The sequence below is a fragment of the Vipera berus genome, assembly GCF_964194415.1.
Source record: "Vipera berus genome assembly, chromosome: Z".
NCBI classification, from domain to species: Eukaryota; Metazoa; Chordata; class Lepidosauria; order Squamata; family Viperidae; genus Vipera; species Vipera berus.
In genome coordinates, this window is record NC_138205.1 from 48,691,899 (window position 1) to 48,714,473 (window position 22,575).

The 22,575-nt window shown below is 38.0% G+C and overlaps 1 protein-coding gene across 2 annotated transcripts in view; it reads right to left on the reverse strand.

The window, feature by feature from the left end:
• ANKRD17 (ankyrin repeat domain 17) overlaps positions 1-22,575 on the reverse strand; it is a 149,521-nt gene that overhangs the window by 17,848 nt on the left and 109,098 nt on the right. For both annotated transcript variants that reach the window (XM_081342915.1, XM_081342914.1), the window contains exons 19-25: positions 21,871-22,013; positions 18,954-19,167; positions 11,076-11,251; positions 8,744-8,906; positions 7,207-7,302; positions 6,609-6,725; positions 18-192 (exon numbers count right to left, since the gene is read on the reverse strand). In XM_081342915.1, the coding sequence (XP_081199041.1) occupies positions 18-192; positions 6,609-6,725; positions 7,207-7,302; positions 8,744-8,906; positions 11,076-11,251; positions 18,954-19,167; positions 21,871-22,013 (1,084 nt within the window). The remainder of the gene's footprint in view (positions 1-17; positions 193-6,608; positions 6,726-7,206; positions 7,303-8,743; positions 8,907-11,075; positions 11,252-18,953; positions 19,168-21,870; positions 22,014-22,575) is intronic.

Genomic DNA, 22,575 nt, shown 5'->3' on the forward strand with positions numbered 1-22,575 from the left:
AGTGCTGTAATATGTACCTTCAGCTTTTAGGTTTTTTTCCTTTTCTTGAGCAGCTTGTAGTTCAAAATTTTCTTTGTTTTTTGCCTCAATTTCTTCTAGCTTTCTCCTCTGCTCCTCTTTTTTCTTTCTTCTTTTTTCTTTTCTTTTCTCTCTTTTAGCAGCTAGTGCTAGCCGTCTACTTTCTTCCCTTAACTACAAATTAGATTAGAGAGTGATCAGAAGAACTGTCAAAAAAGAAAACTACTATCTTGAACAGATAAGACTGGTTCAGAGCTTGAAACAGAGACAGTAAGAAACATACACATCTATACCCATTTCAGTAGCTTTCAATTATTATCAATATAGATTAATTATGTAGTCTCTTATGTTCATATTAGGTGTGTGTCTATGTTGAGAAAGATTGGCAGATAAGCTGAAAAATAGATATTTATCTTAATCTGATTGATTTATGATACAGGTTGACTCATTTAATTAATTGGGTCCTCTATTTTTAGGATTTGTTTGAAGAATAGATCACATTTTAGGTCACATTTGTGCAGAAATATTGAAAATTCAAAAGGGTTCACAAACTTTTAACACCACTGTATAGCTAGATAGTCAGAAAGCTCTGAACAAAGTGTTTATTTGTATTGAAATCAACTTTAACAACCACAAGATAGGATGCAAGTGTTTTAAAAGAGGAATTTCAAATTCTAATCTAATGATTTTTGTGTGAGCTATTGGTCATCAGTGGGTTCCTTTTGATATCAGATGGTACAATTAGATTGGGCGGCAACACCCTGATGTTTACTGATGGGAATTCATGCTTTTTTTGTAACATTTTTAAGAGTGCTTGCCAATTAAAGTTAAATCACTTGATTGTATTTGCAGAGCACTTGAGGTTTTGGGAGAGCAAGTAGTTGCTCACCATGAGCTGCAGAGACCTGGGACTTCATCCAGCAGAACAAGCTACTAGCCTGCATGCCGTTACTCACTGTGAAAGCATCTGACCAGAAGCGTACATCTGAGCAAGTATAGTTTTTAAAACATCAACAGAAGGACAAGGTAAGTTAGAAAATATTCCCAATTTTTCTAACTTAATTCTATATTGCTTAGTGGCTGGGTTGTTGCACCGTCGCCCCAGCCCTATAAAACCTTTTCACTTTAGGCCTCCGCCACTATGTGCAAAAAAAAAGGTTTAATCAATCAATCAATCAATCAATTTCAACTACTCGCAGGGAAAAAAAGATTCACAAAGTTGGAATTGATTGACTGAACTTTTTAGACCAACCAGGCCATGCCCACCTGGCACCTGACGATAGATAAGTGGGTTTTGGGTTGTAGTTTGGGCACTTGGTTTCTAAAAGGTTCGCCATCACTGTTCTAGGGTAATTGGCCAGGGTTGAGAGTGTCTCTATTAGCTTAGTTAAAAGGTAATAGCTGTGTTAGATCCTAGCTAGTATGGTATATAAGGGTATATAAAGAACTCCGCATTTACTCTGTGAAGTTACTAATTTTGAGAGCTGTGCATCTAAGTAAAACTGTATTTAAAAACATCAGTATTTTGAAAAGAAGTAGTTCATCCTTGATAAGTGCTTGTGAGGTTCCAATTTTATTTTTAGGAGGATCTGGATTAGTTCAGTGCAGCTGTTTTTGTGATACTCTTTTTAAGTTTGGATACTGTCATATTTATTTGCAGATTACTAGTTTACTACAGTAGATTACTAGTTTACATAGACAGATTGCTTGTCTAGAATCTTTAGTTTATGCTCTTCAGGCTGAAATTAGGTGGCCAACTCAGCTAGTATGTGTCATATCTCATGGCTGCCATTCTACTAAGCTATGCATTGCAAGCTAATGATTCTATTGAGCAGCCTGCTTCCACAAAGACCCTGCTGAAGAAGGGCACTATGGAGAACTGTGGTATCTGGCAGAGTGAGAAATGTGGACCATAAACATGATGCTTTTGGTGTGTCCCTGTATAATAGTTATAGTTTCCCTGCTGAACTTAATAGGGATACTAAGGCAGACTCAGCCATTTGTAATGTTGAGTCAACTGGGGAGGGGACCATGCTCTGTGAGGAAAAAGATGAACCTGGATAAGGGAAAATCTGCATCAGGTATTGTAAATCGGTCACATCTGATAAGTAGGGTATCTAAAAGAGACATCATCTTCTGGTTGGTGACTCAGTTATATGAAGTTTCTACTTAGAAAGGGATGTGGAGGTATTGAAGAAGGTGAGGTATCTGCCTGGTGCTACTGCTAGCAGAGAAAAGAACTGCACTGTTAAGATTGTCAAGAATGCTAGTAAATGATTGTGATGTTGATGTTATTGTGCATCTTGGCATTAATGATCTGTCCAAAAAAGATGCATTTTTTGTGAAGAAGGATTTCCGGAATTTGGGGCAGGAACTTAGTAAGATAGGCTGTAGTTTTACTTTTTCAGAGACTTTATCTGTATGTAAGGAGCAAAAAGGAAAAAGCTGGCATATAGTGGAGTTCAATGTGTGGCTAAAGGAGTGGTGTAAAGTTGAAAGTATTGGTTATGTTAATCATGATGTCTGCAGTTGGTCTGATGCAAAGCTGTATAAAAGAGATGGTTTGAAGAAAGAGACTGAGCTATTTAGCATTAAATTCAGGGGTTTTCTGGAGAAGCATTTAAACTGAATAAGGGGGATAGAGAGTTAATTGATACGAAACATTTCTGACCCCAGCATTCTAACACCAATAGTGTTGGTGTTTCTGACATACAAGTTTGTGTGGTTAATTATATTAAGGCTGCTATTTAGAAAAATCAACCTTTTGATAATGTGTGCCATAAAGGTAAAGGTTCCCCCGCACATGCATGCTACTCGCTTCCGACTCTAAGGGCCGGTGTTCATCTCCGTTTCAAAGCCGAAGAGCCAGCGCTTGTCCGAGGATGTCTCTGTGGTCATGTGGCCGGCATGACTAGACGCCAAAGGCGCACGGAACGCTGTTACCTTCCCACCGTAGTGGTCCCTATTTTGCTACTTGCATTTTCATGTGCTTTCGAACTGCTAGGTTGGCAGAAGCTGGGACGAGTAACAGGTGTTCACTCTGCTACGCGGCACTCGGGATTCGACCTGTCAAACTGCCAACCTTCTGATTGACAAGCTCAGCGTCCTAACCCACTGAGCCACCGCGTCCCCTAATTTGTGCCATACCTATGTACTAATGCTCAGAGTTTAGGCAACAAACTTTGTGATCTAACAGCTGTTATGTACAGGGATAACTTTGATCTTATTACAATTATAGATTCAGAGATTCTATTGATTGGGGTATAAGTATAGCAAGTTACATACTATACAGAAAAGACAGAGTAGAAAAGGTGTGTGTGTGGGAGTTGCCATTTATGTCAAAGTAGGCACAAAAGAAACACTAATTCAGAAAACATGTCATCTACTTGAAGCCCTCTGGATTTGCTCAAAGAAGAATCGGTTATCAAAAATGGTGTCATATACAGGGCCTCAAGATATTCAGAGGATTATGACAGCATTCTTATTGAGAAGATAACCAAGATTGCCAACGAAGAAAGAGGATGTAATCATGAGTAACTTCAATAAGCCTGACATTAACTGGAATCTCTCAATTGCACAAGCAGGAGCAGGGATATGTTCGAAGCATTATAAAGTGCCTTTCTAAAATAGTAAAATGCTGAACAAGAGAGGACTATATTCTAGACTTAAGTTTTGAAAAATGGGGATAAGGTACGAGAAGGTGAAATAAGGCAAAAATGTACTAATCACTAATGATTACTAATGTCTTTTATTTGATATTTAAAATAAAACATACACTAAAACTAAAGTATTAGATTTCAAGTGGAAAAAAATTACAGAAAGGGGAGATTATCTAAAACATGAACTTGAAGGGTGGTACAGTGACAGGAGTCGTGCTCAGTGGATGCTGCCATCTTGAAAGCAAGTAGTTCTATGTGAGGCACATTGTTAAGAACAAAAAAAGAGAACTCTGGTTCACGGCACATGTACTGTGTAAAGGAGAAAAACAATCAGCATGTAGAATATACAAGAAGTTCGGAAATGTAGCTGATAGATAGGTGCAAAAGAACCTACAGAGGGAAGCCAGGTTGTTAGTGTTGCTACAGTGCAGAAACAGGGGGAACAGACTAAAGCTATTAAAAAGGGGAATAAAACTGTTTTAGGTGCATTAGCGACAAAAGGAAAAAACCCTTTGCAATCACTAAAATAAATGCAAACAATTGTTATGTTAAGGGAGACCTTAGGTATAGCAAACCATCTAATACTTCTGCAGCGTCTCTCAGAAGTGGATACCAGGAACAAACACAGGTTGGCAAAATCCTACTAGTTGTCAAGATTGAACCATTATGAGACCTGCTAACTTTTATTGCTAATCAACTTGCCACAGAAAAGGGGGAAGAGGGATCGAAAGCGCAGGGAGGAAACAGGATTCCAAGAAGGATTCCTACAGACCATGAAAGCCTGCAGGAATGCCAAGGTCACTAACACAGGTGCTTGACGGAGAAGTGGACCATTCCCATAACAAGCCAAAGTTCTATGATTGCACAATGAGAGTATCTGGTGGCTAGGAGTGGGGTAAGCTATTGTTTAACTAAGCAATTTTTCAGGCTTCATCCCAAGGTATTTATTCAATAAAGTTTTATCTTTTATGGCACTTCAAAGCCTTGAAGATTCCTTAATTTTGAGTTCAGTATTCGGACAGATGACACTAGTCCTAGCAGTGCTGTTTCTTTTCCAGGGTTTTTGGAGGTGGAGATGGCAGGTAAGCTAGCCCACTTAAAGCTTAATAAAGCAATAGGTTCAGATGGTATCCATCCCAGAGTTTTAAGGGAATTCTAGGTGTGGTCGCTGGACCATTAACCGATCTGTTTCTTGTAACAGGTGAAGTTCCCCAGGACTGCTGGACAGCTAATATTGTACCGATCCACAAGAAGGGGGCTAGTGAGCTTAACATCTGTAGTACTGAAGTTAATGGATATTTAAAAGTGCACAACCTGATAGCCCCAAAGGAGCATGCCTATACTAAAGGTAGATCACATCAAACTAATCTGACTTACTTTTTAAACTGTCACAAATACAGTATATTGAATGAAGGTGATGCTGTGGACATAGCCTATCTGGATTTTAGCAAAGCATGTTATACAGTTCCACAAAATGAGCTCATAAAAAAGTTGTACAGACTAGGGCTTAGCTACTGCTTCAGTGCAGGGGTCTCCAACCTGTGATCTGCGGTCTGCCTATTGGCTACCGGGCCGCGGGAATGGCTGGCAAGTGCACACAAACACCTCTACTCGTGCTAGCACCACTGCGCAGGCACTAGCGACCCCATTTGCTCATGCGCAGGAGCACTAGTGCCACCGCCAGCATCATGCAGGCGCTAGCAGCCCACTTGCACATGCACACAGGTGCTAGCCCCGCCACTGTGCATGTCCCTGTTTGCATATGCATGCATGCACATTTCCCTGCTCTCCTTTCCCGTCAGGCCGCCAATGCGGAAAGGTTGGGGAGCTCTGATCTAGTGGATAGGAAGTTGGTTCAGGGATTGTGTGATTGTCAAGGAGCACTGTCTAAAAGAGACCAGTCACTAGTGGTATACCACAAGGCTCAGTCCCAGGTCCTGTTCCGTTCAATGTGCTTGTAATATAACTGCAGGTAAAGTTTGTCTTTTTTCTGATGACATAAAGATGTATAATAGACTTGACCTTCCTGAGGGTATTCGTAATACGGAAACAATTTGGCATTGCTTGAAAATTGGTCAAAATATGGAGACAGCAGGTCAATATTTCTAAATGTAAGATCATGCATTTGGGGAAAAAGAATCCTCCGGCAGAGTACTGTACCCCCAATACAGTGTTAGACAGAACAACTGAAGCATTCAGGTGTGCTCATAGCTCAAGTGTACAAAATGAATTAACAGTGTGGCCAGGCAATTGTGAAAGCAAACAAAATTCTAGAGGGATTAGCAGCAGGAAAAAGGAGGTCCTGATCCTGCTACATAGGGATATAGTTAGACCCTATTTGGAATGCCATCTCCAATTCTGAAGACCTCACTTTAAAAAGATATGGATAAGACTGAGCAAGTCCAGAGATAGGCAACAAAAATGTTGCAAGGTCTGGGGATCAAAATATATTAGGAGAGCCTGGAGGACAGAAGGAAAAGGGGGGACATGATTGAAATCTTTCAATATATTAAGGATGTAAATAAGGTTCCATAAGGCAATATTTTCAACATTACACAAAAGTCAAGAACATCAAACTGACAGGAGGAAAATTCAAAAGTAATATAAAGTATTGCAAAGTAAAGACACTATTGCTTCACAGAAAGAATGTTGGAAGCTTGGAACCAACTTCCAGAGAAGATAGTGGGTCAATTATCAGTTACTGAGTTTAAACATGCTTGGGATAAACATATGTCTGTCTTCTGACAAAAAATAAAAATCCACAAATAAGAAAAAAACAATAAAATAAAAAAACAAAAAAACAAAAAACTCAAAAAGCAAACTAGATGGACCACTGAGTCATTTTCTGACATCAGTTTCTATTTTTCTAAGTCTATTACTGTTTATTCTTCAAAAACAAAATACAAACTTTTCAGAAAAGTGTTTATTTACCTTTTCCAGATCCAACTCTTCCAAAAGAATGCTTGCATTTTTATTTGCTTCTGCAGCCTGTCTGTCTTTGGCTTGAACAATTGATTCTATACATAGATGGCACTTTTTCAACATTTCCTAAAATAGCAAAGGAAGGGAGAAAGAGGAGGAATGAGCACCAATAATTGGACCAATACAGCACAGAATCACATGGGGTGGAATAAATTCATGGCACAAGCTTTTGAAAGATTTGGAAAAGTTAAATATTCAACTAACCATGAAAATAAATTAATTTAGTACTGTAACTATTGATACAATTTTCAGGTAATTTTTATAAGACAAAGAATATAGGCAGATATTTCACTAGCCATCCTATGTTCACAAATATTAAACAGAACTTGGTAAGATACAACATCCTTATATTTTGTGCATTCAAGAATGAATATTTACTGTTATTTATTTTTACTTATTATTTACATTCTTCATACAACTATAAATGAATTAGAACTCTAAGACCACAAAAAAATTAAACAAATGTGAGGACTGAGTTGAGCACAATTTTTAGATACCATATTTTTGTCTAATATTCTGAACAATATGAAAGAAAAATAACTCTTACCTTATCAGTAACTGTTGCTATGTATCGCATACATTCCGAATCTGATGGAAATTGGTTGACTTCTTTTACTAGATAGCGTACAACTTTCACATGACCCTAAGAAACAAATTTTCAGCATCACGGAGGAATATTTAAAGACATGAAAAATGAATTCCAAAATTATATGACAGTTTACTAAAACATCTTGCTTCTGCAAACTCATTTACCCAATGTAGGGAGGAATATATATGCATGCAAATTCATATAATCAAGAGAGGATCTCTTTTCCTGGATCATTTTTATTCAATTAAAGCCTAAGCAAAAATAAAATATTTGGGATTTAGCTTCAAAGAAAATACAACACTACTTACCTTTGCAGACATATGCAACAGGAAAAAATGAAATAAATTTAACATCTAAAATTACTGGTATTTTTAAAGATATAAACAAAACAAATTTCCTGGAATAAAACCCTAGCATAACTAAAGATTGCCAGTATAATACTGATGGAGAACTATGAAAATCTTTTGTCGGTGGAATTTGGATTGAGGCATTCATCTGCTGAAATATATTGTTTCTTAAAATTGTAAAGCTACGGCAACTCTGAATTGTATCCATCCAACTAAAATATATCTTAAGTTTCAAATATTATCATTTCAAAATAATAAAGCAGACTTTAGATGCTTTTATTAGGAAACAGATAAGCAATTTATAAAATAAATGCAAGGAGATAGTGAGATTGTAATGGCAATGCCTTTTTTTTAAATTTATACCTCAACAAACCTGCTCCAGTTCAATATTTATCAAATTTATATAAATGCCCATTTTATCAGCACACAATGAGATAAAACAACAATGTAAAGATCACAGATAGAAAATGTAAAATTTCGTATTAGTATCATAAAAGCTTATGACACAAATCATATGTGATGAGAGGAATAAAAATGGTTATCTGTACAAGAGAGCCATCTCAGCAGGTCTTCTGTATCCTGAAAGACCCAAATCTGATTATGTGACATGTCTTGAGGGTTGTTTGTAAAATCAAGAGAGATGGAGCTAATCCCATGGCAAATATATATGGGATTCACACGAACTTGCCAATAGATAGTAACAGATGATATTTCCATACTGAAATCATTGTATAGGTAGTCCTCATCATAGGACTACAATTGAGCCCAACATTTCTTTTGCTAAGCAAAACATTTGTTAACTGCGTTTTGCCCCATTTTACAACCTTTCTTGCCACAGTTAACTGAATCACTACCAGTTGGTAAGTAACCTGATTATTAAATGAATATGGCTTCCCCATTGACTTTGCTTGTCAGAAGGTCACAAAAGGTGATCACATGACCCCAGTGAAATGGCAACCATCTTAAATATGAGTCAATTTCCAAGCATCTGAATTTGATCACATGACCATACAACGGTTATAAGTGTGAAAAACAGTCATAAGTCACTTTTTTCAGTGGTGTTGTAACTTGAAACAAACTGTTGTAAGTCAAGAACTTCCTGTATTTTTTGCATTTTTGAGACAGAAATAAAGATAAAAAATATTTACCTTTCGAAAAGCTGCCATTAGAGGAGTTATTTTCCTATTATCAGCGGCATCTACATCTGCTCCTGCTTGTACTAATAACTGGACAACATCTAAATGACCACCATTTGCAGCAAGCCATAATGGAGTATTTCCTTTCTTGTTACGAACATCAATGTGAGCTCCCCTACCAAAAAGTTAAAAAAAAGCTTGATTAATCAAGAAGGAAAACCTAATCCCCTCCCCAAAAAATCTGTTCCAAAGGCTGCTATTATTTATTGATCAATTTATTAATCATATTTATATAGCCACCAAGCTCATGTTGTGTGTAAAAACAATTTTAGAGGAATTCAAAATATACAAATATTGTTACTACAAAAAGATAAGAGCATCACATTATAAACAATTGAGCCACCTAATCAAATTTTCATTTTCTTGCGACCCACAAGTCTGTTGACATAACCAGCAATTGCTATTATTTTATTTTAAGAGGGATAAGTAAGTTAGGAGCTATATTAACATATCTTCTTCTCTGTAGTGAAAGCACTACTTTTTATTTTATGTTACAAAATTCAAAATCTAGTTTGGAACTGTTTTAACTTATGAAAAATGGGAACTGTTACAAATAAAATAATGTAAATAACAATGAAACAGGCCTGTTATGAAATATGAACTCTTTGCAAAAAAGGGAGATAAATTTCTGTTAATAATAGTCACTGAGGGTTGAAGGTTGAACAGCTGAGCCACTGTATTCAGTTCCATATTCAAAATTCTTTTTTGTTATTCTGAATGAACATAACAGTAAAGTATTAATGATAATAATCTAATGGCTAGCGTTAATTTTCACAATTCTATCAAATATTCACTATTTTCTTAGGATTATTAACAATGTTCTGGTTTTTACAACAGAACATTTACTATATATGCACACTCTGTATGTGTGTTTTGATCCCAAATCCTCAGCTTACTTTCAGCCAAGATTTTACCAAGACCACAGTAAATATTTTTGGGATGGAAAGACCACAAACACAGAAGGTCCTGTCTGATTTGACTTCTCAAAGACAAGTTGTACCAATTCAACATGGTAGGCAGAGGGGTCCTTGATGCTCTCTGAGCTTGCTTGTTTTCTTGCAGACATTGCATTACCCTAACTAGGTAACATGAGTGCTACTAAGCAGTGCTGTTTGCTGTCTGTTTATATTCTGGTTTCTTGCCTGTCTATGTGGGTGGGGGCGGTCTTAGGGATTCTTCAATTGGTTGGTTTACTAATGGCTCTTTGGCAGTTTCTTGATTGGGGTATTGCTTACTTGACCCTGGAGCTAATCTATGCTGATCTGAGTGCTGATTACTAATTACTGACACCAACTGGCAGTCAAAAGGCATGACAAGAATTCTTTAATTTCACAACATATAAAAAGATTTAACCATAGTTTTAATTGGGAAAATGTGACAATCCTAGACCAGTCCAAATCCAAAAATATCAGGGAATTTCTAGAAACCTGGCACTCTGACAAATCAGTCATCAATAGACACACAGACATTAACAACATCTATAGACCATGCAAAAGAGACAATCAAATAGCCCAAAAGGGGAAAAGACTCCAGCACCTCTCCATCAGCACTCAGATCAGCATAGATGAGTTACAAGGTCAACTTCAGATCAACAATCAAGTAAGCAATACCCAAATCAAGAGACTGCCAAAGAGCCATTAGTAAACAGCACAACCAAAGAATCCCTAACACAGCCCCTACTACACACACAGGCAAGATACCAGAATATAAACTGACAGCAAACAGCACTCCTTACTAGCACTGATGATGTTACCATAGTTAGGGTAATGCAATGTCTGCAAGAAAACAAGCAAGCTCAGAGAGCAGCAAGGACCCCCCATTTAAACCTTGAGCTACAAATGTTCTCCTTCATTGGTATGGTAAGGTGGAGAAGTGGAGATCCCTATAAAGTCTATTTAGTTTGTGGCAGCACAGCTTCAGGTAAAACCCGTAAGAGATGTAGCCAGTGTCTATTACACTGCCATTATTCTTCCTCCTTGTGCAATCCCCAGGTATGTTTATAACATTTTGAATGCCCCACACAGGATACTTTTCATACAACCACAAATATACTACACTGGACAGCTGTCTTTAAGACTCTTGTATGAATGCTGTAGCTGCTTACATTTAGATTTGAAAGTGGAATCTGTTTTCTATACTACTTCACAATCCACTATATATTCAATGTTTTATGGAATTAATAGTCACCCTTATTAACCTTTTAACTGGTCAGAGAACCAAGAGGTCATGGCTCCTGGACCAGTTAAAAAAATCAGACTCTTCAGTAGAAGATAAACTATAGTACCTGCTAATAAGCAGCTCACAGAATTTGTAGTGTCCTTTGTCAGCTGCAATGGTTAAAGCTGTATCTCTTGAAGAAGGGACTGGTGGTGCATTTACATCAGCACCTTTGTCGAGAAGAACTCTGCCTACTTCAGCATAGCCACCAGAAGCAGCTTCCATTAATGGTGTCAGTCCAGTCTAGATGGACAATAACATTAAATGTTTTCTCAAGTGATATATATATATATATATATAAAAGATTAAAACAACAGTAAAAAAAAACCCCAACCAATATAGTTTTTAGTGTATAGACAAGCATTATTAACTTTTATGGTGGTTCTCTGTAAAAGAAGTCAAAAAGGAAGAAGACTCTGACTCCTGATTGGTTTGATTATAAATGTTTGAAATAATTCACAGGGACGATTGGGAGCAGGGGAGGCTTTGCGTCACGAATAAATGGCAGGATATCTACTACAGAATGACACTAAAACTGAATAACATCAACAAGAAAAATATTAAGAAAATAAATAAGATTTTGTATGGGTTGTTAAATAATTTTAAAATCTTAATTTTTCCTATTTGGTGAAAGGTATAATGAGGGCAAAATGTTTAATTATTATTAGATTTTTCTTTACACAAAAAATCACAAATAGAACATTTTATGGAATAATACGTACAAGAGAAACAAATTTGGATCTAAAATGGGCAAAGGTCCTGAAATGGATCTAATGGCCATGCTCGCTTCTCAGCTGGCAATTCTTTAAAAGACCCATGCCTGTTCCTGAGCTTGCACTACAGCTATAAATGCATCTCCTTTATGGAACTGCTGTTGGGAAAAATGTCTTTGCTTATGCTACATTTAAAGCACCTTTGCTTCTTCAGATATTTCAGGTACTTCACACCATAAGAATATACAGTATGTATTATGAAATATTCAGATTTTATGTTCAGATGTCCTACTGAGTTCAATGAGATTTTCAACCAAAGAAATACTTAAGTCTGCTTATGTAGCCTTTTCAAACAGAAGGTGGTCTAACTCCCAAGAAAGAACATGCATGGAAAAGTCCAGAAACCTGAATTATTTGGGGTTACAAAGGAACAAAAGAAATTTACTTTAATTGGAAAAGAAATATCTTTTCATACAGCAAATATACCTTCATGAAGAATCTAATAATCTCAAGAGGGAGAAAGGGAGACAAATAAATAGGAAAAACTGAACCCAATCTACGTCTTTAAAAATTATACCGGCGCATTGATTGAATCCCCAGCTATAATTTGAACCAGATCTATTTTTTCTCAAGTTTTCAGAGGCAGCCGCATATAAGAGGTATTAAAAGCTGCAAAATATTTTGATAAAAATATCTGGTTCCATAGAGAATGAATTATAATTAGCATATGAAATAAGACTTTTAAGAAGGGCCATGTGAGTATCAAAAAAGCAAATTTCTAAGACTTATTCTTCAGAGGGAGCATAACCCAAGACAGAATAGATTGCTCATCCTATTTATTAACTCTCATTCAGCCTATTAGCGATCTTAGAAGTTTTTTCTTCACTACAGCACAAAGAAAAGGAAACATATGTCAGGATGTTATCTGCATATTCATGACCACTAAATCACAATTCTTTTTTTAGATGGCTGAGAGTACATTACTAATCAAAGAGGATCCTAGTGGAAAATAACTTATACCAACCAATGCAATCAACTTGTTTGGCCGAAAAGATTCTGCTTTTCAATACTTAACCTGTATAATCATGAATTAATATTAATATCTGAAAGATAAAAATATTTGTGGAATATAATCCCGAAGTACTTAAGTCAATATAGTAAGTAAAACTATCTTGAAGATGAATGTCTTTAAGGAAGATAATTTTAAAGATTAAAAACGACTACCTCTTTTGCAAAGAATGTAGTTAACCATCCAAACAGAATGCAATCAATTACTGCTAGATTGAACACCAAGAAAGTTTATGAACCTCTAGGTGTCAGAAAAAAGGCAAAATCACGCACAATAAATCATTGGTGAGACAAATTTGTAGTGAAGCTCAAAATCTTATAAAGCTCCACAATAGTAGGCACAAATGGTATCTATATACTGCTATACCACATAAAGGATCTTTTCAGGGGTGTTCATAGAGTACCTGGATATTAGGCATGTCTTTTCTCCTTTGAGAATTGGCCATATCTCCAAACGGTGAGCTTCAGCATCTTAAAATGTAAACTTGCTGTAAAGATTCTGATATTGGTTAAGAAATAAGCTCTTGACCTAAATCCCAAAGCAGGGATGATTATTATTAGTTTCTGCTGCTCTCTACTTTTCTATAGTATTGGCAAGTGAAAGAAAAGACAAAACTATTATGCTTTATGTTCATTCTCTCTCTAAAATCTTTTTTTCCAGAAAGCTTTTTGAAAAGTTTCTATTCTGTGGAGAAAAGAAGATGGCCAGAATGGGAGCTCCAAATTTAAATCCTGAGTTTTCAAAATAGTTAACTTTCTGCTAAGCCTTCATTAATTTGGATTAATCTGTGTATGCAGAGAATATCTTTTAGATGTTCTGCTTTGATTGGCAGCAATCACAATATTACCCAAGAGAACAAGTAATTTCTTGAAAAAGTTTAGATCTGGAAATCCTTTTACAGTTGATACATGTCATTACCATACTATCTGCTCTAATGAAAACATGGATCCATTGAATTTTCTATTTAAAAGTGGGTGAAGAGTAGCATGATCTCTCAGAGAGCCAAAAGATTTATATTCATAGCTTTCAATCTGGTGAAAAAAATAAACAGAAATTCTTGACCCGTAACTTTATGGCAGGCATCTAAGTTAAGAGGATTTGCTTTTAAAATATTAATGGTGCTTGGTAACCTGAACCTAAACACAAATGACTGAAATGAAAAATTGCCCACTGGAAAGTATCTGTACAAGAGACAAATGCCTAGGCAAGAATTGAGGAAAGCACACAAAGCTAAAATGACAGTAGTCTGATTACCAGATGGAAGAGGATATAAACCTGAAGGGGAAAAGTCTAAACTAGTATTTATTCATTAGAAATTTATACCACCTTTCTTCAAAAGCTCAAGGCAGTGTATACGTCGTTCCTTCACATAGCAGAAACAGGAAAAAAAACTATGACATTTCAATTTCGGAAGAAAGATGGTGGTGAAGTTTATTGAAGTTATTATATTCAATAACATCTCCTTGTTGAGACGTGTCAGGACTGACAACCTTTTTATCTGGAATTTACAAATAGTTTATAAATGAATTGGCATGTTTGTGTCCACTGTTGTCCTGATCTCTCCCTTTTTTGGTGCTACAATGACCACCAAGTAATCAGCCTGAACATCTGTATGATGACAGTATCTTCTGATAGGGATGTAGCCTTGGGAATAAGAGCTGGAAAAAAACGTTATCCGGTTGATTTCTATTGTATAATTCTTGATTGTTTCTAAAACCCACTAAAAATTTTGGTGCTGGAGTATAAAAGCCATTCACATTATATGACACCTGCAAATTTCTGAAGATAACCACGCAGAGCTAAAGTTTCTCACTAGAGTGCTAAATCAGTCTGAAGTTTTAAGCTGTTGTTTATCTACGACTGAATCTTTAAAGACTGCTTGAAAAAGTAAGAGGAATAAAAAGCCTTCGACTGTTTAGAAGATTTCTTTTCTTCTCATTCTGGAGAGTTGGAGAAAATTTTTGTTTCCTTCATTGCTTCTACTGCATTGTCAAAAAAAAGAAGAAAGAAATAAAGAAAAAAAGAAAAAAAGTCTGTTTCAAAGATTGCTCTACCAAATTATATCTATATCCTTCTTTCACAGCCTGAGGCTTCTTTTGATGATCATATGCAATCCATTAATTTGGTTGTTAAGGAATCCAGTATCAATCAGCAATCCATTAATTTGTTGTAAAGAATCCGGTGTCAATCAATTCGGCCATGGAAAACTTTTCTTCAACAAATTTCTAGTATCCTTGTCCAACTTATCACTCTCAAGCAGTTTGCTGAACACCTTAATGAAGGCCACAGAAGAGACTCTGAGCAGCATAAGTGAGGCATTAAAACCCCAATGAAGTGCAGCTTTTACCTTCCAGCCATGTTGGCTCTACTGGCAGGTTCAGATTCAGAAGGCAGGAGGGCTCTAGATGCTCCAATTGCCACTCTATATGGGGTATGAGAAGATCTTGCACCATATCGGCTCAGGAACAGAGATAAAGTTTGGCTTTGAAGAGCTTCAATATCCTCCACAGATAATGGCTAAAGTAAGCTAGGAAAAGGACAAGAAGGAGCAGGTGAGGGAACCAAGGTGAAGGATGATGTAATCCCAGGTATTTATTACAGGGAGTGCAGGAAGACACTTCAAACTGAAGAGACTGCATAGCTCTGGATAACTGCTGACAGAAAAAAAGGCAACACTGGGAAGACATACCCTATTTTTTTCCTCTGAGAGCATCCAACCCATTTGAAAGGATATGGGTTTTTTTGTTTCTTGACAAAATTTGGACAAAACTGTAAACTACAGAGTAAACTACACCTCTCTTCTAGTGAAGAGAGAGGTATTTTCCCTCTCCCAAATCCACTCCTTTAGTTGTTAAATATCGAGACTCGAGCTCCACACGATAGGATGAGCTCTGTCCTCACTCTTCCTGCCAACCTAGCAGTTCAAAAGCATTCAAATGAAAGTAGATAAATAGGTACCATTCGGTGAGAAAGTAACAGCGCTCTGTGATGTCATGTTCACCACATGACTGCGGAAATGTCTTCAGACAGCGCTGGCTCAATAGCCTTGAAATGGAGATGAACACCGCCCCCTATAGTCGGCACAACTAGCGGAATAAAATCCGCAGGGACTCTTTTTTGTTTTACCTGCTAAATATAGTTCACTCAACAGTGGCATATGGTCTAGCATTCAATCAGTTATGTGAAATTAATAGGAATGTTGAGACCAGGTTGTAGCCTTTCCAGGGTATCAGCGGAACTGAAGGATTTCAGCAAAATGTTGCTTTTGTTATTTGCTTCCTCTTTGCCACTCATTCCCACAGAGGTCTCTGCTTTGCTTATTTGTGACAATTTGTATGCAGAAAGAAACATCAATTATGAAAGGAGCACATAAGGCCTCACATAAATCCAAAGGTGCAAGCTCAAATACTAATGAAATAGCCTCCCATGATTCAGAACGCTTTGCTTTACGAAACAGCAAGTAAATGAAATGAAAAAAAAACTATATTGTTTCGAATCCTGAGCAAACCATCAGATTCTGGAAGTTGTGTCAAACTTGATTTAGCAAAATATAAGCCTGGTATATTGTTTGCTGTTCAGAGTTTTAGATTCAGAGGATCCCAGAGTTATTTTATGGGGCATTTAGGGAAAGGTTGATGCACGTCAGCCCTCCTCCTCTCAGAAGCTTCATAGGGAAACATGTTACCATCTGGTCAGCCTCTGTGACCTTCCTAGCACCTTCTTTTCCCTCTTCCCTTCTCAGTCACTGCAATGTCACACAATAATATATTCCACAGGTAGTTCTTGACTTACGATCACAGTTGAGCCCAAAATTTCTGTTGCTAGGTTATATCATTGTTAAGTGAATTTTGCCCCATTTTACAACCTTTCTTCCCACAGTTGTTAAGTGAATCACTGCAGTTGTTAAGTTAGGAATACAACTGTTAAGTGAATCTGGCTCCCCTACTGACTTTGTTGTCAGAAGGTCAAAAAAGATGATCACATGACCCCAGAACACTGCCACTGTCATAAATATGACTCAGTTGCTAAGCGTCTGAATTTTGATCATGGGACCATGGGGATGCTGCAATGGTTATGTGAAAAGCGGTCAAGAAACAATCATAAGTCACTTTTCTCAGTGCTGTTGTAACTTCAAACAATCACTAAATGAATGGTTGTAAGCTGAGGACTACCTGTACTGGGCCATCAATTCCCTTAACTTCCTCTCCTGCTCCCCCTTCAGTTGCTATCTTCACCAGTCCATTAGTTTATGCAGCTGCTCCTTATATTGCGACAGTCTCACCAATAATAAATAACCCAGTGTGCAGTGTGTTTTTTCCTTTCCTTTTCTATGCCCTCCCCCAGTTACTTTTGTCCAGGAAACATTAGGTTTTAATATAAATCTAAAACAAAACATCCCACATTTCAGTCCACAGATAAAATAATGATCTGAAATGTGTGTTTCAATTTGAGAATGAACTATTATGAATCCAGCTGTTCCACGCAGAGACCATGCACATTCTTATGAATAAACCTTTTGTTGTTGTTGTTGTTGTTGTTATTCAGTAAACCAGACAGCTGGCTAAGTTCTACCTTTTATAAAATCTGCAGTACTGAACGCTGGCACCAACAAAACAGTATTCTTTTCATGACGTCATAGAAACTACTACATTAAATAAATGTCAGCCTGTCTACCCGAAAGAGAAAATATACTGCTGTACTACATACATTTCAAAAGAGAGTTTCAGAATCATAGAATATGGTAGATAGCTCTCCCCTTCTTTAAAGAAAGTAATAGGACTTTGAAATCTAGGACTTGAAAAGACACTTTACATCAGAACTATTGTTAAAAAGGTACAACAAAGAATGTTCCTCCTGTATCAACTCAGAAAGTTCAAGCTACCCTAGGAGGTGCTGATACAGTCCAAGTCTGCCATTTGTACTTCTATGACTATCTGGTTTGATAACAGCAAACAAACAGGACAGGTAAGACTCCAACAGATAGTTAAGACTGCAGTAAAAATTACTGCAACCAGCCTTCCTTCCACAGAAGACTTGAACATTGTGTGGATCAGAAGGAAGGCTGAGAAGGCATCTGCAGACCCCTCACATCCTGGACACGAACAGTTTCAATTCCTTCCTTAAGATGACGCTTTGACAAGACAACTAGGGGAAAGGGACACTGTTCTTCCTCTTGCCATCACTCGGCTGAACATTTTCTGTCAGATGCAACGTATTACGGTAATTACCTCTTATTTCCCCCTTCTACTGATTGAACACTTTTAGTATTATTACTGTGATTATTTCTCTGTTGTTTTGCAAGTGCACTAAGTGCTTGTGTAATGAAGACAAATTCCTTGTGTGTCTAACCACACTTGGCCAAATATAGTATTCTAATAAAACTTGTGCCAAAAAAGAAAAGTCAGGAGAGAAGAGAAGATCAAAAAAGAAAGAAAGAAAGAAAGAAAGAAAGAAAGAAAGAAAGAAAGAAAGAAAGAAAGAAAGAAAGAAAGAAAGAGTGAAAAGAAAAGAATACTCCTATAAATGCTACTGTTAAAATAAATAAAAGTCTGTCCTTTGGGATAGTGGAATGCTAAATGTTGTTCAGCATTTTGAATAATCTTTTGCACAGCCTTGAAATCTATACATGTGGTACAGAAATTATGGACAAGGAATCTGTTCCTGCTATATATTTAGGAATAGTTGAAATCAGTAGAAAAGCAAACTCTTTTTATATACTTTAGATACATGTAGTCCTCAATTATGACAATATGGGAAGTCCTATCGCTAAGCAATATGATTATTAAATGAGTCATGCCCAATTTTACAATTTTTTTTGCTGTGGTTGTTAACCAAATTACTCTGGTTGTTAAGGAAATCACATGGTTATTAAATAAATCTGGCTTCCTCCATTGACTTTGCTTGTCAGAAGTCCCCTGGGAAGGTCACAAATAGCAATCATGTGACCCCAGAATGCTGCAATCATTGTAAATGCATGCTAATTGCCAAGCGCCTGAATTTTGATCATGTGACCACGGGAATGCTGCAACAGTCACTGGGGCAAGAACTCTTATAAATCACTTTTTTTTGCTGCTGTTGCAACTTCAAATGGTCATAAGTTGAGGACTACCTATAAGTGTACAAGTTGTTAAAGCAAAACTGAAAATCAAGAGTTACTCCTTACCTTAGCTCTATGCTCAACGTTAGCTTTTCTATCAAGGAGAAGACTAACCACTTCCGTTCTTCCTTGGAAACAGGCTAGTGTCAAGGCAGTATTTCTATTTGTCTCTATCTGTGCGTTAATATCAGAACCCATGTCTAAGAGCAACTTAACAGCTGTAGTATGGCCATTCATGGCTGCCAACATTAACGGAGAGATGCCCAGCTTGCTTCCAGTTCTAAAAGTAAATCAATATATGCCACATTTGAGTATTGCAAATATGTTGACTTTTTAATAATATTGAACTATTTCTGTAATGAAGAAATATGCATGGGACCTCCTCCAATGCAAAGCTTTCAGTGGGGGTTCAGAGGTTAAGTAGCTACTCATATAATTATATATACTGCTGGGAAGACCTACTAAGTGATAGGACTTGGCCAGCCTTGGCTAATTTTGAAACGTTAACCAGGGTTAGATCTGGTTAATAATAATAATAATAAAATTGGGAGACCACAATAAATACACAGTAAAGCCTGGAAGTTAAAAGAATATCCTGGAAGATAATGGCAAAGCATTTCCATATAATTTATTTATTTGTTTATTTATTTATTAATGGGACTTATATCCCGCCCTATCTCCCGAAGGACTCAGGGCGGCTAACAACAATAACATACAATAAATACAGAAATTAAGATAAAATTAAAATTAAAGGCCTCTGTACAATAAATTAAAATTAAAAATTAAATTAAATTAAAAATTAGAGTTAAAAATTGTAAACATAATTAAAATCCCTGTCAGTCCAGGTCAGCCAGGTGGAAAAGGAGTGTTTTGAGGCCGCGGCGAAAGGACTGGAGATCTTGGGCCATCCGAAACTCAGGGGGGAGCTGGTTCCACAGGGCTGGCGCTCCCACAGAGAAGGCCCTTCCCCTGGGGGTCGCCAGCCGACATTGTCTAGCCGACAGTACCCTGAGGAGGCCTTCTCTTTGTGAGCGTACTGGGTGCTGGGAATTTGTTCCCGGCAGCAGATGGTCCTGCAAGTATCCCGGGCCTAAGCCATGTAGGGCTTTAAAGGTAAGTACCAGCACCTTAAACCTCACCCGGAGGGCAACCGGTAACCAATGCAGCTCACGCAGGAGGGGTGTAATATGGGAGTATCGGGGTGCTCCCATCACTACCCGTGCAGCCGCACTCTGCACCAGCTGAAGCCTCTGGGTGGTCTTCAAGGGCAGCCCCATGTAGACAGCATTGCAGTAGTCTATACGGGAGGTAACGAGTGCGTGGGTGACTGTACGTAGGGCATCTCGGTCCAGAAAGGGGCGCAACTGGTGTACCAGGCAAATCTGGGCAAATGCCCCCCTAGCCACGACTCCAATATGATCTTCAAAACTGAGTCGTGAATCCAGGAGGACGCCTAGATTGTGTGCTCTATCAACGGGAGGTAACATCTCTCCTCCTATAATCAAAGATGGAACCTCTTGGACTAAACAAGATGTCGGTACGTAAAGCCACTCAGTCTTGGCCGGGTTGAGCCGAAGCCTGTTCTTTCCCATCCAAATCTGTACCGCTTCCAGGCAATGGGACATCACATCGAGGGCATCACTGGGTTGGTTCGGGGTGGAGATGAAAAGCTGGGTATCATCAGCATATTGATGATACTTCACCCCGAAGCCACAGATGATCTCTCCCAGCAGCTTCATATAGATGTTGAACAGGAGGGGCGAGAGCACCGACCCCTGAGGCACCCCACAACTAAGGGGCCTTGGGGTTGACCTCTGCCCCCCTGCCAACACCATCTGCGAACGGCCCGAGAGGTAGGAGAACCACCGCAGAACGGTGCCTCCCACTCCCAACTCAAGACGACGCAGCAAGATACCGTGGTCGATGGTATCAAAAGCCGCTGAGAGATCTAATAGGACCAGGACAGAGGAATAACCCCTATCTCGGGCCCGCCAGAGATCATTCACCAGCGCAACCAATGCCGTCTCCGTGCTATACCCGGGCCTGAAACCCGATTGGTACGGATCCAGATACTCAGTTTCCTCCAGGACCAAAGGGAGCTGCCGTGCCACCACGCTCTCAACGACCTTCGCAAGAAAGCGAAGGTTGGAGACAGGACGAAAGTTGTTTAAAATAGCTGGATCCAATGCAGGTTTCTTAAGGAGGGGCCTTACCACTGCCTCTTTCAAGGCGGCAGGGAAGTACCCTTCACTCAGTGAGGCATTGATAACTGCTAGGAGCCAGCCTCGTGTAACCTCCCGAGACGCATAGACCAGCCAGGAGGGACACGGGTCCAACAAACATGTGGCGGCACTTAATTTCCCCATGATCCTGTCCACTTCATCTGGAGTCACAGGATCAAACTCTTCCCAAATGTTCTCGGCCAAACTCATCATTTTCCTCTCGTCAGATACTGCCCAGTCAGAGTCCAGATCAGCCCGAATCTGAGCAATTTTGTCCACCAGATATTTACTAAATTCTTCGGCCCGTCCTCGTAAGGGGTCCTCTCCCGTCCCTTGATTTAAAAGGGAGCGGACCACTCTAAACAGGGCGGCCGGGCGGTTATCTGCGGACGCAATGAGGGTGGTGAAGTAAGCGCGCTTTGCCACCTCCATTGCCACAAGATAAGATCTAGAAAAGGATCTTAACTGTGTTCGGTCAGACTCGGACCGACTGGTTCTCCAAATGCTCTCTAGGCCAAAAAACAATATAGACGTGTCCATGAAATTACCAGAAGTCCAGTTTAACCAGTTATAAAGTGGGGTTCTACTATATATATATATGTGAACTTCAGGATTGAGTGGAGACTCCAAATGAATCTCCATAGCTGAAGTCCAAAACTTTAAATAACACATTTTAGTGTCAGCTGCTACAATGAAAAAAAATGGTTTCCCTGTAAATTAATCAAACAACTATGAAGTAGAAAGTTAAAAAGAGAACTTGCCTTGAATTGATCTCTGCACCAGCATTCAATAATATTTTGATGATGTTCACATACCCACCAGAAGCAGCTAAACTTAAAGGTGTATAATCGGAAACATTTCTGTGTTCTTTGTTTGCACCTCGTGCTAACAGAAGTTCCACCACCTGAAGCGTCATATAGAAAGTTACTTTAAGAAGTGATTACTGCTTCAATCCTAAACATGAAACTTATATCAAAATTTCTTCCTGATTAGTACAATATCAATGAATACATTTGTATTTAATTTTATTTTTGCATCAATTAACTATCAATTTTATAAACGATGTGATATACACAACTATTCATTATAGTTTAATAATGCACCAGTGTGACAGACATTTCAAACAAGATATAAATTGGGCAGTCTATTTAAGTTTCTTTCAGAGGGAGGGAGGGAGAACAAGTAGAATCTAGGAAAAGATTTAATAATGAAATAGGACTTGGATGTATTTTCCTCCATGAATGGAAGTTCATTCCTGCAACAATCAGAAATAAACATGCAAGTTTATCATCTATCACACTTGAATAAATACCTTCCTTACTAATTTTAATTATATGATTAGTTTATTAATATTTATTGGCAGGATTATTCATTTTAATATAGTTTTATTGTTGTTCAATGTTATTAATCACTGCTAGCTTTCTTTGCGAGGAGTCTGAAAAATGAACAAACCACATAAACTTTAT